This window comes from Salminus brasiliensis, chromosome 7 (genome assembly GCF_030463535.1).
Source record: "Salminus brasiliensis chromosome 7, fSalBra1.hap2, whole genome shotgun sequence".
Classification (NCBI taxonomy): Eukaryota; Metazoa; Chordata; class Actinopteri; order Characiformes; family Bryconidae; genus Salminus; species Salminus brasiliensis.
This window is the reverse complement of record NC_132884.1, coordinates 33277407-33294567: the sequence shown is the minus strand read 5'-3', so window position 1 is coordinate 33294567 and position 17161 is coordinate 33277407. Positions and strand designations below refer to the sequence as shown.

The window sequence follows — 17161 nt, the reverse complement described above, 5'->3', positions numbered from 1 at the left end:
AACATTTATGACCGATTCACATGCAGAAATGACTGGCTACTCTACTAATATAACCTGAGGCTAATTTTACACCTTGTAGAGTCAAATGTAAAAATCACTTATATGGCACATGCAAATGGGACTAATGACTAAGAAACTCTCGTAATAATTACATTACCCTACCTCTCCATGTAAACATAATCCTGTCTGAACCTTCCTTAAAATATAAAAAGGCACTCTACAACAGAATCAGCTTGTTCCAAAAAAAGGTTTATTAACATGGGTTGGTTTCACTTGATTGAAACATTAACTGCAATACTAGTCCTGCTTACAAAGAATTATTACAATGAGTGCTCGTATAAATCTGAATTCATAGTTCATTTCTTATCCAGTACTTCCAAATAAAAAGGAAGACCATTTTAAAGTGAAAGCTTGTTCGTAGGAACTGTAACCAAGAATTTGGTTGCAGATGATGACGACAATGGATTTGGTTATTAGTGTTTGTGCTACAACACAAAGGGCCAGAGAAAAAATAAGAAATGAAAGAAAACAAAAGCGCAAGTGTGCTCAATTTTGTGTTGTCTGACATTTTGGTGCCTTGTAACTGCCAAATGAGCTGCTCTTGTGTAATGCCCTCTTACCCTACATTCCTTGGCTTTAACCATGGCAAACTGTAACCTCAAAGAATGGCCACTTGTCCTTTGATCAAACTCAGAATCCTGCCCTGTACTGTTAGCTTGATGTTTGCTCTGGGAAGTCTGTACAGCTGGTATATCTCCAATAAAGATGTTTCTGGAGTGAAAAGATTAGGGACAGAAAAAACGGCACAGTGTTCATTTCTCAGTAGCTTAGAGCAGTTCTGTGCAAGTGTAGCTCACTTAGCATTACTCACCAGCAGGGGGAAGTAAACTAACTGTAACCTCACTGAAAGCTGTATCTGTAAATCATGTCTTCCTTGCACAATCAGCAACAGATGACATCACACTAACATGACTACCGGCATGCAGCACAGGAACAGCGATCATATTAGACACACAAAACTAACTACAATACTACATTCAATACCTGTGATGAGCCTGGGCAACTCAAAAGACATCAGAAGGCACGAAGTAGTTAGTTACAGTGGGTAGAGGCACTAATGGCCACTTCACACAATCCAAACAAACCCCAAAAATGTCCAAATATCAGTATGGTGGGTTTGTGTTTACTGCCATTATTTTGGATATATTGAAGTAGAACCATCTAACCACAAGGCCTATTCGTCAGGGTTCTCCTTGTTTTAGATCTGATCATATTAGAACCAGACAGATGTCACATGTAGCTCAGAGTATTATTACTGAACCCAGGCCAGAACAGAGTAATACAGATATAGATGTAGATATGACAATGGTATTTAGACTGAATATATTTTTCCCCCCCTATCCATTAATCACTTCAGGTGAGGGCAGCACGACCAAATGAGGAATTTAAATAGCTGGGGGGAAGAAAGGAAAAAAAAAAAAAAAAAAAAAAAAAAAAAGAGAGGAAAAAAAAGTTACAGATATTTAAAAGAAGCGCCAAACTAGTCCTGTACAAATACATTCAAATCTGAAGAAAACTCAAAAGGCACCAATTCCATTAACACACGCTGTGCTATGTTAATTTTTCACGTAATATCTCAGTGAAGTTCAAATGTAGAAGTCCTCATGCCACATCTAGATTATAATGACTGTTATCTAACAACATAAGACATACAGTTAGTGTGAATGCATACAGCACATTTATTATCATCGTCTACATCATTCTCTGGTGAAAACCTCACCCTGTAGCACAAAAGACCTGCTGTGCTACAGGTTGGTACAACTAAATAATCAAGGCATATCTTGTTCTAACTTGTATTACTGCCCAGTCTTGGTCCTTTCGATGCATATGCGACATACAGTACAGTACATAGATGCTGTTTGGTTAAAAACTCAGGTGTTTCTTTTTTATCCTGGACAGTTGAATGCCACACAGACATTTCTGGATACTTCTCAAAAGCTTTCTCAGAACTTTCCCCAGACATTTCTCACAAGATCAAGCATCCGCTCCTCTTCTTCCTCTTCCGGACTTGCAGTGCAGCCCTAGTTGCCATTTCAAACACTTCCCTCACACCTTCCTTGGTCTTGGCTGAACACTCCAGGTAGCCAAAGGCGCTAATACGGTTAGCCATGTCGCGGCCTTCCTCTGGTTTAACAGGTTCCTGCAAAGCAGACCAGGTACAAACAAGGTGTGGTTAGACCAAGATGTGCTCTTGACGATTTATGGATTGGACATTATCTTGGTTTTATATCTTGGTTTTCGCAAATCTAACTCGGCCATGCAGATTTCTCCTGTACAACATCCAGAGATTTTGACCCTTCCTCTCTAGACACTTTTGTAAGTCACTCTGGATAAGAGCGTCTGCTAAATGCTGTAAATGAAAATGTAAATGTCATATCATTTTGAAAACAGCTGTTTTTACTGATCACCACAGGTCATGCAAAATTCTTGTATCTCCCATTCTGCAAAGTTTTGACATAATTTGTGAATCTGCCAGTTGTTCTTTTTACATTGTGTCATAATCATTCATGATAAATGAACCAATAGAAATGCTCTAAAATGCCTTGGTATAAAACCTTTTTTACCCTTAAATTTCCGACAAATGGGCCTGGTATCTCAGACAGAGGGAGGACAGCATTAGCTTTCTCACACATGACATGAACCAGAGTCACAATCACACACCTGATGTACCAACATTTGGTTTCATCTTAACTGACTATTTTTAAAGAGTTGGCCCAACTTGGGTGTAGCCCTAAAATGTGACACCTGAGCACAGCAAACCCTTGCATGAAAGAAGCACATCAGTCTGCAGTTTAGACACTGATGGCATTAGCCACTGGCTTTCGGGTTTGGCTAGCAGCCAAGAGGTAGAGTGCAATATGTGCTTGACTGATGATGATGATGTTGTTCATGCCTCACAGAGTGACAGTAATGCAATCCTCCAAGTGCTTTTTAATGGTTCTCCTTAAGCAGAGCTGTGGGCCTCAGTGAGGGAGCTACCTGCTTCATCTTGGCCAGCTCTCGCCGTGTGTGCTCGTCGTTCCGCAGATCCTTTTTATTCCCCACCAAAATGATGGGAACGTTGGGACAGAAGTGTTTCACCTCGGGTGTCCACTTTTCTGGAATGTTCTCTGTAGAAAAACACACCACAAAGGATTAGGAAAGGAGGATTCGAGGTTTATTCGAGCAAGTGCCTTTTGGGTCATCAAAACTAATTGATACTACATTATATGGACAAAAGTATTGGGACACCTGTTCATTATTTCTTTTGATTTGATTGCATTTAGCAAGAGAGTTAGTGAGGTCAAGATGTTGAGATATCCCCAGCCCACCTCATCCCAAACCTATTGGATTGAGCACCATCATTTCAGAGAACACAGTTCAATGCCGAAGGCTTCATACCCCTCTGTCCCACGTCTGGCATTAGGCATGGTGCCAACAGGTTCATGTTTATCTGCTCTAGAGAGTCCTATTCTATTGACGGTACTTCTCTACAGGGACTAGACGAGTAGTCATTAAAAGCAGCTGAATGCATTCATTAGAAGGGGTGTCCACAAGTATTTGGACATACAGTGTCAATGTACCACCTGCTCTAATTTCTACAGCTAACTTCCAGCATAACTCCATTGTGTAATGTGGTCAATCCAAGCAATGGCTTTCTGCATTACATAGTTTTAAACCCAACGCTCAGTCCTAATTAGTCAAATCCCATTATTTAACAGTTTTACACAACACTCAACAAAACATATAAGCATCTCAAAGCTTTTAGTTTAACACCATTTCTGGCACAATTAATGTACAAACACTTGTTTCCTGAGCTGCATATCAAGGCTATGGTGACTCACTTAAGCTAGTCAGAGCCAAACTTCCTGCTATTCACACAGTAAGAGAGAATACAACCAGGATGTGCCTCGGATAGCCCAGATAAGCAGTGGTGAGATCATAAGAGGGAGAGGATCCTTATTTAGATGTTCCATGAGGACGCTAGCACAATCAAAAGATCTATATCTGCACACGCAGAACTGTGACGAACAGTCTGAATGTGACTCGGGGAAGTGAGGAATTGTCATTTCAGAGGAAATTCTATTTGATATCAAATCTGCTGAGGGAAAGAGAAAGCAAAAACATCTGCAGTGACTCAAACTTCCTAAAGCAACAGATCAGAACTGGATGTTTAGGAGATGAAATGTGGAGTTTAAACTGTACCTAAACTGTCTGGACTGTCAATGGAGAAGCACATAAGGATGACGTCCGTGTCTGGGTAGGAGAGTGGTCTTAAACGATCATAATCTTCCTGACCCGCTGTATCCCACAGTGCCAATTCCACCTGCAAATCAAAAAGAAAGAGGAACCAAGTGTCATGGTAAAGTCTAACAAAACAATAGAGCTAGGTTTTGTCACCACAGGCTATCTGCATTACATCCATTTGGACATCAAGAATATTTATAACAGAAGAAATAAGCCTTCCAATTAGAACTGTTCCAATTCTCAACTAAAACGAGTGTTTAACTAATTGTCTCTTATAGCTATCTGGAATTTCAGATTTGAAGACTTATATATTCGACATATATATTTGATTTGATTTGTTGATTGTTGTAGTGTAAACGTGATGATACATATGTGGAGATGAGTTGAATGGGACCAGGGACATGTCAAAAGCCTTGATCAATTTGTCCAGCACCCTACATCGTTTAGCATGTCATTAAGTCAGTCAATATCCCTTCTTTAATAAGATCTGGCTTTATCATGTTGTTAGTATTCTTCTTCTAATATTCCATCCCATGTTAAATGACACTGATGTAGCGCTGACATCTGCTGAATGAGGTGAAGCAAACATTCAACTTAGAAAATAGTAAAAACATCTAAAACATCTGTACTGAAGAACATTCAGGTGTGTTCAAAACACTTCAATATTTCAGGATATATTTAACATTTGGGTTATGAAAGAAAATCAAGGAGAGGACAGGAAAGCTTGTTTTTGGAACCCCTGGACACTCAAAATAAACCCCCAGAGTATGTTTAACAACTGAGCAAACACTGCTTTAGCTGCTGGAAAGAGAGCCTGCTTAACTACATTATAAAGAGAGGTGAATTCTTTTACATGCATAAGCAGAGATTAGAGACCATGAGTTTCCTTCTTGTGGGAATTTCCAATATTTCCCAGTGTGAACTTTGGTAGGAATTATATGGTTTTGTGGACTGTCCCCTCAACACACAGATATGCTCTCAAAATGCCACAGAAGAACAACTTTTTGTTTCTTTTTGTAAAATGAATTGGTAAATAACCTTTACATCAAAAGATGATTCTTTACACCTTTAGTAGGTTCTTCACACTTACACATGGTTCTTCATATAGCCAAAACTGGGTTTTCTATGGTATGGCTCAAAGAAACATCCTTTTCCACATCTCCACCTGTTTGGTTCAATGCTTGGCCTCTTCTAGTCACAGATCTAATGAACTGAATTAGGTAAACTGGTGATTAGAAGGAATAAAATCTCAATCCCTTCCGCTCCCTTGTGCCTGGAAGATTGGCAGGAGCACTAAGGGACTTTACCCTGTAAAGCTGAGTCATGCTTTGGGTGGAGGCACCAATGGCTGACCTAGGACCAGCTTCAACCATTTAAAACCTAATCTTAATCATGATAAGAAAAGGCTGAGATACTCTGAAAAAAAGTGCATACGTGATGATCAGCGTTTAGGCAGTGAACACAAAATGTACACAGACGTAGGAGGCCTCTCTTCCTTGTACATGCATGAGGTTCAGCAACAACATTTAAAAAAAAAAAAAACAGGCAGGAAAAGCAAAGGAGCTATATTTAGATCTTAGCTGTGCCCACAGACCGAGGAGGAAGACTATAGACTGTTTCCCTTAGGGCCAGAGGGATTTAGGCTAAGCTCAGGGTCTGCTTGAGAAGATTCAAGACCTTATGCAAGTCTGGCAACAAGCAGGGTAGACTCTCTGTAGCGTAACCCCACAGAGAACCAGAGGAAAAAAAGACTCAAAAGTTAGTCTCCCTTTGTAAGTAAGCCTTAGACACGTTGTTTGTACTTTTCCTGTACAGGAGGAATAAATACTTACACAGCTTTCCCTTCACCACACACACACACACACACACACACACACACACACACACACACAGGAAATGAACTACCCTGTTTATCAACCCATAAGGGCCAGGGGGGAAGGGAAACGTCCAGACATCCATGTTCCCAAGTCAAGGCAGGAAACAAGCAAGTACGTCCATTTCCTGTTATGGCCGTTCTTCACTCTTGGCCCTAGCAATGGCCAGTGCAAGACTAGCGTTATCAGCTAGTGCCCATTAACAGTGGAACACTTCTGACTAACAGCCGGATGTCACTCATTCCAGAAGACTGACCATTACCTTAAGTCTTTTGGGGGGGTTTCAGAGCTTGTTAGGAGAAGGTGAAGGGTTAGGCGAGATGTACTGTAAACAGCTCTTCTAGGAGAAGTGCTAAAGGTGCTGAAGTCACAGCCCTTACTTTCATATTCCTTCAGACTAAGCAAATCAGAGTTCCTATTCCTGCCATATTTCATCATAAGTACAGAAATTTGAACAGGGTGAATCGGCCCTTGTTTCTTAATCCTTGAGGATTAGAGGTTTAGAGGGTTAGAGCTAGGGTCAATTAAGCAGGCATTCAGATCAAATATACTTCACATTCATAATTCACAAGTGTTTAACAGATACAACTAAAAATGTTCAGTTGGTTTTGTAGTTAATTTTACAAAAATGTAAACAACATACCAAAAAATCTCATTTTGGACAATGTGATATAACCTTTGTATGTTCCCCATTTTGTCTTTTTTTAATATGTTAAACGAATAAACATTAATTGTACATTAATCAAGCAACAAAGCATAACTGTACAACACAAACATGCATGCGACTAACCTCAACAATTCTGGCACAGTGTACCTACTGTATGCAATGGATCAAACGTAGAATGATAAAAATAAATGTTCATTTTTTTTAAACCACAGTGCCATACCCTTTACAATATACCCTTCAGGAACTCGACCCTTCTTAACAGCTAAACCTCTTCAAAATACAATTCTGAAAAGCTAAAATGTTAAGAGGATGAATCTATAGAGCTCTAAAACCATATTTCACTTTTAAGCAGAAGATAAGAATCTATACCAACCTGTTTGCCATCCACCTCGATGTCTGCGATGTAGTTCTCGAACACAGTGGGCACGTAGACTTCGGGGAACTGATCTTTACTGAATACTATGAGCAGACAGGTCTTTCCACATGCTCCATCGCCCACTATCACCAGCTTTTTCCTTATGGCTGCCATGCCTGGAGAAGACAAGAAGTGTTGCATGCTTGTTAGGCTGCCTGCTGACGGATGTTGTCAGATTATTCTTTAAACATTTGAATACTGGGCAGTAGGTAAAATGAGCAGACATGTTTTGTATTTTCACAATAGAACAACTTGAAACAACTACTTTTAAAATCCACGGCATCAACACCGACACAGGAGTTCTGCTTATGACCCAAGAAGTTGTTGGACAACCATCTATTTATTTTCATGGTTCTCCTCTATTATCTATTTTTATGGTGAATTTACTATTAACTGGCAAAGACAAAATGATCACAGTTTCTCTAAATGTAGCCCATCTGACTTTCGATTGGCCAAAGAACCAATCAAGAGTTAGCAGTATGTTTACACCACCTACCTTAATTCCACCAAATATTTCTAGTTCATCTAACCTGCTTCCCCCTGCAGACAGTGCAACACCTGTGTTAATCAATGTAAGTCTGCCTGTCATGCCAGCCACGTGCTTACTCATGTAAAACTCTGTGTGCTAGTTTAAGCTCGGTGCTTAACATGCACTCCTCTGAAACCTTTCCCTTGTTATCCGCCAAGACAGCTTGGACAGTTTTCTTAGCGTATAGAAATGTAACCATCTCCTCAAATAACCTCAGTAAGACATTTGAATTCAGAACGTGGTGATTTATGTAAACAAACACGGCTGCACCAACAAGGCTGTAGCTATTCTCCAGCTGCTTACTGGAATTTTCCGTTCCACCTTAAAATAGTGCAGCGCTTACAAGAGGCAGAGTGTAAATGTGTCCCTGGTTTAAGGTTTTTCGTGTTGTTTATTTCTTAATTATATTTTTACATAACATTTTATATCAGTCAGATCCAATGAATACATGAATCTGAGTCATGAAGTGTTGAAAAAGGCACAAAATGGCTATGATAATAAAAAAATGCCACCCTGATCTTATGGTCTGATCTTGTTTGTTCGGTTAGCTACCATTTAAGATAGGGGTTGCAACTCTTAGACCATTTAACTATGATTAAGCTGCATTAATATATGCTGAATATAACAAGGTGTGTCATGATGCTCAGTGCTATCTTACACCCCAACAGTCTATTTTCATGCCTTCCACCAACGCCATTTAAATACACCAATGAGCGTAGTGGTGTTGAAATGGGGTGTGTTCAGGTACATTTCTGGTGTATTGTTATCTTAGCAATGCTAATCACAGTTGTGTCACTGACTAAATAAACAAACTAGGCAGACGTCAAATGTCAGACGTTCATTGCTATCTTGGCAGAGAATAGTGTGTCCAATGCGCATACACCCCCGCTTGTTACGCATACATGGATGCGCAGCAGTGCACAAACCCATAGTGCGTGCCAGCTAGCAGCTACGTTTACATCAACATTAAACATAATACAAAATAAAATATTATTCTATTATTCTCCGCCGCTTCAGCAAGCCTTCCCAGGTCGTGCACGATGCGCCACTGAAATAACAATGTGGCAAAGTCGGAGCCGTCTGGCTCTTGAAGGGAATGGTGAGGGACACGCTCACTGGTTTATTGCACGTAAACCATGGATAATTAAGAGACTTAATACATGCCTTTTGCGCATTTCGAGCCGCGCAAGATGCACTTTTTTAGTCATTACGATAGCAAAGACGCAGCGACACGCCCTAAATCAAGCGGACGTCTCGCCCAAGATCGCTAAGAGTTGATATCGGAACTCTGGACGATCTTCCTTGCCTGTTACAGTGACAGTACAGGCTGAATTACAACTGCATTTATACTAATGTCCATGATGAAATTTTGACTAACTGTATCTATTTTCCAGAGTGTAAACAGAGAAGACTAGCAGTCATTGTTCTCTACTTAATGCTCACACTACTTGTCTACTTCATGAATACAAATCCGGTGTACTCTGCTAACATACTGTCAAACTTAAATCAGAGTCATATTCAGCCTCTCCACATTTTGGCAGTTAAATTCTTGGATGGAAACGGATATTGTATCAAAATTGTATCTTTTGTGAATCCTTACGCCCATACTTTAAACCATTTTCACAGCCTAGCTGCCACACTCTGTGTCCGCCTGTCCACAGTGACCGCCTCAAAATTAGTAGCTCTTAAGGTTTGACGTAATTGTGTGGGAGGGGGGTAGGTAGCATCCATGTTAATAAGCACCAGCAGGGAAGCACAGCTGCGCCTATACTTGTACGCCCCCCCTCTCTCCCCACCTCCTCTTGAGATCTAACTGAACGAGAATGAACACACACAGACACACACAGCACTTGTCATATTGTGCTGAGAGCAGTGAAAATAACTATTTTTAGTCCAGTCCGCCGTTCTCCTCGGCCCAGAATGCCATCACACACAAAGCTCCATCCACCCACGAGAAGCGCACACTTTCATTTTCACTCAGAAGAAAGTCAGAGAGAGTAATGGAAATCTTCCTCTTCCAATAAATTGTGTGAAAAGGCAAAAGTTCTGGTACCGTGTACAAATTTACAGAGTTGAATTGGATTCAGCTTAAACCCACAGGGGTCTTGGCAATGTGAGATGCACAGTAAAATGACCATTTAGCCCTTCAGTTTTCTGATTAGGAGCTCTAAAGTAGACAGCCAACTGAGCTCCACAGAAGCACACGACTCTGGGGCCGGCTCTCCAGACTCTGGAGCAGAAGCTTTTAATAGAAAAAATCTCTGTGCACATCAGCAACACAAGCCTGTACAAGTCCGTGGCTGAGTAACAATAACACCAAGTACAGCTTAAGCGCTGTATGGATGTCTAGCTTCATTTTCTTCCTTAAGCCACAAAAATGTTAAATAATTTTGAAGCACTAAAACCAGAATGACTGTTCCAGGGATTCTAGCTCTGTGGCTTCAGCGTTTGTGAATCTTTAGTTTAGCTTGCGAACATGATCAGTCTTCTAAATGCAAGCTTGACGTTTTCAAAGCATTTGCAAAATTAAAAAAAAAAAAAAAAAAAAAACTGTGGTCCTCGCACCACAGGTTGGGCTTCAAACAGCCCGCATCACTAATGTTCAACTGTTCTGCTTCTGTAAATGCTCTATGCTGTAAAAGCTCTATGACCGTGCTCATGTTACAAAGGTACTGCATTAAAAAAGATCTGCCCACTTTTTCCTCTACAATACTAAAAATAGAAGTGCTTTCAGCAGCTCCGTTTATACCATGTTGGATTCTTAGTGTCTTTTAGCAGTTGCTAAAAGATGGTGTTAAAGTTGAGTTAAGTGATTTTACATGCAGTGACCTTTGTTGGGGCCTAGTCTCAAATCCAATCCAAGCAGTGATTGAGGAAAAGCACCCCTTGTGCTCTTCTCTGAACCAAACTGTGGGAAATAATGTCCTCTAAATAATACTAACTAATAATTGAGCTACTTGACATTTTCACATACTAATTAGCAGGAGTGTACTTTTACACCACAACGCAACGTAACCAGGCAAACAATACAGCAGCAGTTTAGGAAAATGGAAGCTTCCTTATTATTTCCCCGAAGCCAACTAAAGACAGTGTAACAGTAAATCTCATTCCACGCTGTTCAGACACACACATACACACACGTCATACTTTCGTTTGAGTCATTGAGCCAAATAGTTCACTTTTGTTTGGGAAGGACAAGAAAAACCCATACCAGACAGAGCTGGTTCTTCTGGTCTGAAGGCAAAATGCAGGTTTCAAAACAAACACACCTCACGCTTAAAAAAGTTTTCAATTTTTATACTTTATATAATTCATATGCTTTGCTTTTCATACAGTTTTATAATCCCAATCCCTAAACCCCCAGTCTGTCCCTAAAAACAAATACGAGCTAAAGCTGTGGGGGCTTTTGCAGAGGTGTGTTAGGTTTGCTGTAGCTTCTGTTTGCACAGGCATGATGTGCTCAAAGTACCATAGAGTATTGTGCAGTAGTTCCCAACCCTAGTCATGAAGTACCAGCACATTTTTGTGTTTTCCCCGTTCCAACACACTCACTTCAACTCACGAAAGGCTAGCAGAGAACAAAGAACACCAAAAACACACAGGGCAGACATACTTCTGGACCAGGACTGGACTATGCATCCGTACTGAGGTCCATTATAACATTTGTTCTGACATGTGGATGCACATTTATAGGAAAATGTAGAGCACAAGTGCATTTGTTTCTTTTTCCTAATTTCTTAGTGTTTTTTTTTTATTGTGCATCATATAGTTTACTGTGAACTTTCACCAACTTCCAGCACAGTATACACCACATGTCCCAAAGAATGCCAGCAGTATTCACTGTTGTAAGACTGTAAATCAGACTAAAGCACAATGTTTCCCTAAGAGCCTTCAAACTGACAGCTTCTGCGATGATTCCTATCCAAACCCTTTCCCACCCTAAAGCAGAGGAAAGCAGATCAGCATGGCTGGGTTTGCACAGATACTGTCCACATAGCCTTAAGACACATCTCTCTTTCAGCTTATTTACAAGTCCTGCACTGACTATAAGGTTTGGCTCTGTCTGTTGTTGACCGAGATACCCAAGGCCAGATTATCAAAGCTTTACGGTAGTTACTAATGACAGCTACTGTAACGGTCTTACGACCCTCTTAACATAGGATGTGTTGCTAGCAAGTCATGTCGAAACATGGACAGCGCATTGTAAGTTGTGTTCAATGTATGTGATAGTTTATGCATAATGACTGTACTATATGGACAAATGTTTCGGGACACCTGCTCATTCAGTCTTTTCTGAAATCAAGCCTGTCCGGAGGGAAGGCCCTCTACTAGATTTTGGAGCATTGCTGTGAGTATCTGATTGCATTCAGTGACAAGAGTGTAAGTGAGGTCTGGATGTTGAGTGACCACCAACCAACGTGTCCCAAAAGCATTGGATGGGGCACAATCATTCCAGAGAACACAGTTCCTGAGTGCTGGGGGGTTTTATAGCCCTCTAACCTACACCTGGCATTAGGCATGATGCTACCAATAGGTTCATGTTTATCTTCCTGTTCTAGTCCTGTTCTATTGTCAGTATTTCTCTAGAGGGAACAGACAAGCTGAGCATGCGCGCGTGTGTGTGTGTGTGTGTGTGTGTGTGTGTGTGCATTTGCACACCTGTGTCAGCAATGGGTTCAACTTTGTAGCTGAATGCATTCATTAGAAGGTGTCCACAAACATTTGGACATATAGTGTATAACTGTCGCCATCACACAGAATTTGACACTTTTTGACAGAAGTTGAATCGGTCAGTTCTTTATATTGTGTCAGAATTTCATGATGAACCAATAGAAATACTCCAATATTTTACATGGAAAAAATACTTTTACATTGACTTCCATTAAAGGTTAAAAGGTTTTTTCCTTCTCCTGTAAAGTTAACATTTACTCTGAGGGCAGCGGTGATGTGCATTAATACGGAAGGGAAAATTTTTCATATTTTCATTTTATTGTAAAAGTAATCACTGTTAGAGCCTTTGTTAACTCTGCTCTCTGAAATGTGATGATTACAACTTGAATATTTTGTAGTCACATGTGGCAGTGTTTAATATTTACTACAATCATGCCTTGAATTTACTACAATCATGATAAATTGAGGTCACAACATGGAACCCAACATGCTTGAGAAACACAGGAACAGCTCCTGTGACAAACAAAATAGTCTTAAGTGTTTTGAAAATCCTATCCCCAAAAGAAAATGTGACAGTGGTCACTGACCCCAAGTTTCCCATGGCCTAAACCAGGATACAGTGGAGCAGAAAATTATGTAACCAGGGTGTAACTTCTCCACAACGTTACAGAAATAATGGGCATGATTATATGGAAGACTGTCACGGACACACCTTACAACACCATACAACAGTGCACATTACTTTACAATCTTTTGGGATATAAACTTGGGTAATACTGGAAGGAAAACTTAAATGGTCAGCTCCAATTCAACTTAACCCTTGGCTTCCCTACCTCACTAGTCTTTCAACAGCTCAAGGCAGGCTGACATCCTTTTATTTTCAGTAGGCTAACTGTAATTATGATATGTTTTAGAACATATCTTCCTTCCAGGAACATTACTCAACATTACTCAATTGTGCAATATTCCCCGTTGTCTTTTCTTTTCATCAGAAGGTGTTCTAGTTTCCAAAAGGTGGCTGGCAATGACTGGACTTTGGACACAACATACTCATTACTGGTTTGGTGTTCCTTGAAACTGAGCCACTAACAACAAAGCTTTACTTGGTTGGGTGAAAGTACACTGTATGCATTTGAACAGAAACCCATAACCCATATTTCCTCATTAGGTACTATAAAGTGATTATTAGATTATGTGGTCTCTATGGAGAACAATCTGCCACAAGTTTGAGAGGACAGTTATTATGTGTGAGGTAGAATAGCAGACCTTGTGAGGTCTGGAAAAGGCTCTGGTCTAGCTGCTCACATAAGACTCAAATACTAAAAACTACAGTCAAATATGCTCACTGTTCTGCCTGATCAAGTGTGAAGAGGGAGAGGATGGTGAGAGAATGACCAGCAAGCCCCAAGGCAGCTTAAGACCATAAGTTAAATCTCTGTGTAAAAAAAAAAACTTAATCATGGGTGTTAGAAACTGTACAAGTGTTCAATTGCACGTTGTACAATCTCCACGACAAGCACAGTCAAAACTATAGGATGCTGTGGAGCAGCTGCCCAGGAGTCTCAGAACCACCAGCATTGTGCAACCATCCAGAGTGGAGCTGGATGGAGCTCCATCCAATAGCTTGGAGATGAACTGGAGTGGCCTTTGTGATCCAGCACTAAAACCTTACCTCTCTAATTCTCTTGTGGCTGAATATAACAAAAAAGGTCAGAACCTCACAGCAATGTCCCAAGAGGCTGTTCCTGTAGCAAAGGAGGAATACACTCCCTTGATTTTGGAGGAAATGCCCGATTAGCAAGTGTTTGCAAACTTTTGCATCTACAATGTAGACTCAGTTTCCTAGGTTAGGAAAACCTCTGCTAATCTGGATTGTTTTCAGGAGAATATCATTTACCATCAGATTCCAGAGGCATTAGCAAATCATTGCGTGACAACATACATTGCAGAGTAAAATTCCTGTCCCTTCCAACAAACACATTTCCGAGCAGCAATCAGCGATTTACGCACTTCACTGCTTTTAAAAAAAAAGTCCCAACCACGTGAATAACAGAACATGCAAACAATACCCAAAGTGACCAATGACCAGCTGTAATGACCAACTGTGGGTCTGGAACACACATCATTACATGTATGGCACTTTGCCTGATGCTCTTATTCAAACAATACAACTGTAACATTAGGAGACCTTTCCAAGGAATATTACCGGTGCCGTGTGGTGTGTTTGCTTGGCTGGGGAATTGAGCTGGGAAAGCGTGTTTTCCCCACTCTTACGGTCTTACTTTCCATTTTCAACTAAACAGGTCTATAAAGGTCCTTAAAAAAAGGGCCTTGGCCATGAATGGTTCCATGACTATTGCAATAATTAGTGAAGTACAGTGTCTGGGAAATCCACCAAAACGTCTGTTTAATTAGAAGGCGGAGGTGTCAAAGAAGTCCTATGGAGCTGGGATGCACCGATCTGATATTAGGATCGGATATCTGTCCTGATATTAGCAAAATGATCTGGGTTGGGTATCGGATAATTAAGCTGATAAATGAAACCGATTTCTTGGTGTGAGACTGCACTAAATGTTTACATGTTTGCAGTGTTTGATTACTGCTTGTATGTTTGGCCAAGTTACTTATTTACATTTACGGCATTTAGCAGACGCTCTTATCCAGAGCGACTTACAAGGTTAATGGTATTACAGAGGTGGGCCAGTGTAGTGTTAGGAGTCTGGCCCAAGGACTCATATTGGTGTAGCGCAGCATAGTCACCCAGACCGGGAATCGAACCCCAGTCTCCCACATGGTGTGGTAGCGGTAGGTAGTGGTGTTATCTGTTGCGCCACACCAACCATTATTCTCAGGTTCAGCTGCTAGGTTTTATTTTGAATGACTTTACACTAAATATTTAAAAATAAGACTGACTACTGTTTGCGTGTTTGACAAAGTGAAGCTACTTATTTTTAGTTTTGGCTGATACATTTAATTTATTTTAAGAAGTTTGAATTTGAAGGCTGTTAGCGACAAATTAATAGAAATTTAGTACATGTGTGTGTATCTATGTGTTCATTTGTTAGATTTTGTTTTACAAAGTTAGTAAAGTAATGTTTTAGTCAATCCTGATACTTTAATAGGTTTTATTAATTCAACAAGGGTACTGGATTGGTATCAGGTATCGACCGACATGCAAAGTTTATGTATCAGTATTAGAACTGAAAAGGCCGGATTGGTGCATCCCTACTACATAATACATAAGGTATTATACAAATATTAGGTCATAACCTAATCTATAAAGTACAGCAAAACAAGGTCTCGGGCATCGGACTACGTATCCATAGCCATTTCCTAAAATTATTTTCTGATATGCATTACTCTTTCATTTCCATTAATATGTGAACTTTGTGAACATCTTAGTGATTCAGTTATTCAGAAATCTTTGGGCTAAACGTTAGGATTTCCCTTTAAGACCATGAAACTGTAGCAAATACAATCCACATACTGAGAAAAGCCTCTTATGGTGATGCCTACGTGCTTTTGTCTGCAGAGCCAGCCTCTCCACTGAGCTCCAGTGTGGATGGAGTTTGGAAGTTGACCTAGTTTGCTGGTCTTGTCGAGCCCTCTTGTCCTCATGACTCAGTGAACTACATGCCTGTTTACTGTGTCCGTGTCAGACGGCCTACTGCTCTTCAAGGATTAAAGCAAAGCACCCCGTGTGAGTCAGGCGAGTTTAAGGTCACCCTTTTCCCAAATGTCAGAGATAGCTAACCGCTTAATCTGCTGTCACTTCAACGAGAAACAAACAGTCTTGTTGCTCGTTAGGTCTAACCGTAGATGTTTCAGGCGAGCCAAACAACGCCCTGTGACTGCGACAAGTCGGGCCTCGCTGGCCCCCCAAAAAACAACAACAACAACAACAACAACAACAACAAATGCCTTCATAGCTACTTTCGTAGCTGGAGTTTGGGCTGGAAGCACATCGGGCAAACTGAAAGTTGCTTTTCCTCTACAGCAACGCCCTAGTCTGTGACTCAGGCCAGTTCGCAGGGTTTCAGAACTGGCACACCACCCCTTCTCCTGGAGCTAGCTAGCATTGCAGCGCTGCTCCACGTCCTGAGATGTCACGTAAAGTTATTTTCGGCCGGTGCCTCACCCTCCAGGTTACGCCAAGAGAGACTGCGAAGAATTAACAGGTGGTCCTACAGCACCCAGGATCGGAAAACACCCGCTTCCCTCCCGCTGAACTATTCCCAGTACCCCAAAAAGCCTCAAATGTCAACCGACTCGTTCACCAGAGAGAGCTCGAGTTAGCTCGAGTTAGCTAGCTGTCTATCTAGCTCATATCCAGGCTTCTGATTCACTAACGAGACTTTCAGGTCACCGAGCCACCACCTACTTCCACACACCGTCGCAAAAAACTTCTTCCTAACCAACATTCCCAAGCTTCTCCGACATCTAATCCTAGTCTAATACGAAAAATAGTGAAAACAGACCATAACTGTACCTTATGTCTGCCGTTTTGTGATGTTTAGTGCACTGTTGAAGCTCTGTAGTGTCTAAGTTTCGGTGCTGTGAGCGGCGGCTCTCCGTAGTCCGGTAGCTGTATTGCTAAGGAACGGAGCTGACAGACCTTAGCTCCGCCCACACATAAGGGGGAGGTGGTGGGGGGCTCGGTGCTAAGTCCCTATTGGCTGAGGAGGCGGTTCTGCCGTTAGGAGTTATTGATGCCCCGC

The 17161-nt window shown here is 41.0% G+C and overlaps 1 protein-coding gene across 1 annotated transcript; it reads right to left on the bottom strand.

Moving 5' to 3' along the window:
- Window positions 1–228: 228 nt before the first annotated feature.
- On the bottom strand, window positions 229–17035 carry rhoca (ras homolog family member Ca). Its single transcript, XM_072684671.1, has 5 exons — window positions 16933–17035; window positions 7202–7359; window positions 4246–4366; window positions 3040–3170; window positions 229–2200 (listed from the first exon to the last, which is right to left on the bottom strand). The coding sequence occupies exons 2-5, from the start codon at window positions 7355–7357 to the stop codon at window positions 2027–2029; spliced, it is 582 nt and encodes a 193-aa protein (XP_072540772.1). The 5' UTR covers window positions 7358–7359; window positions 16933–17035; the 3' UTR covers window positions 229–2026.
- Between the last annotated feature and the right edge of the window lie 126 nt (window positions 17036–17161).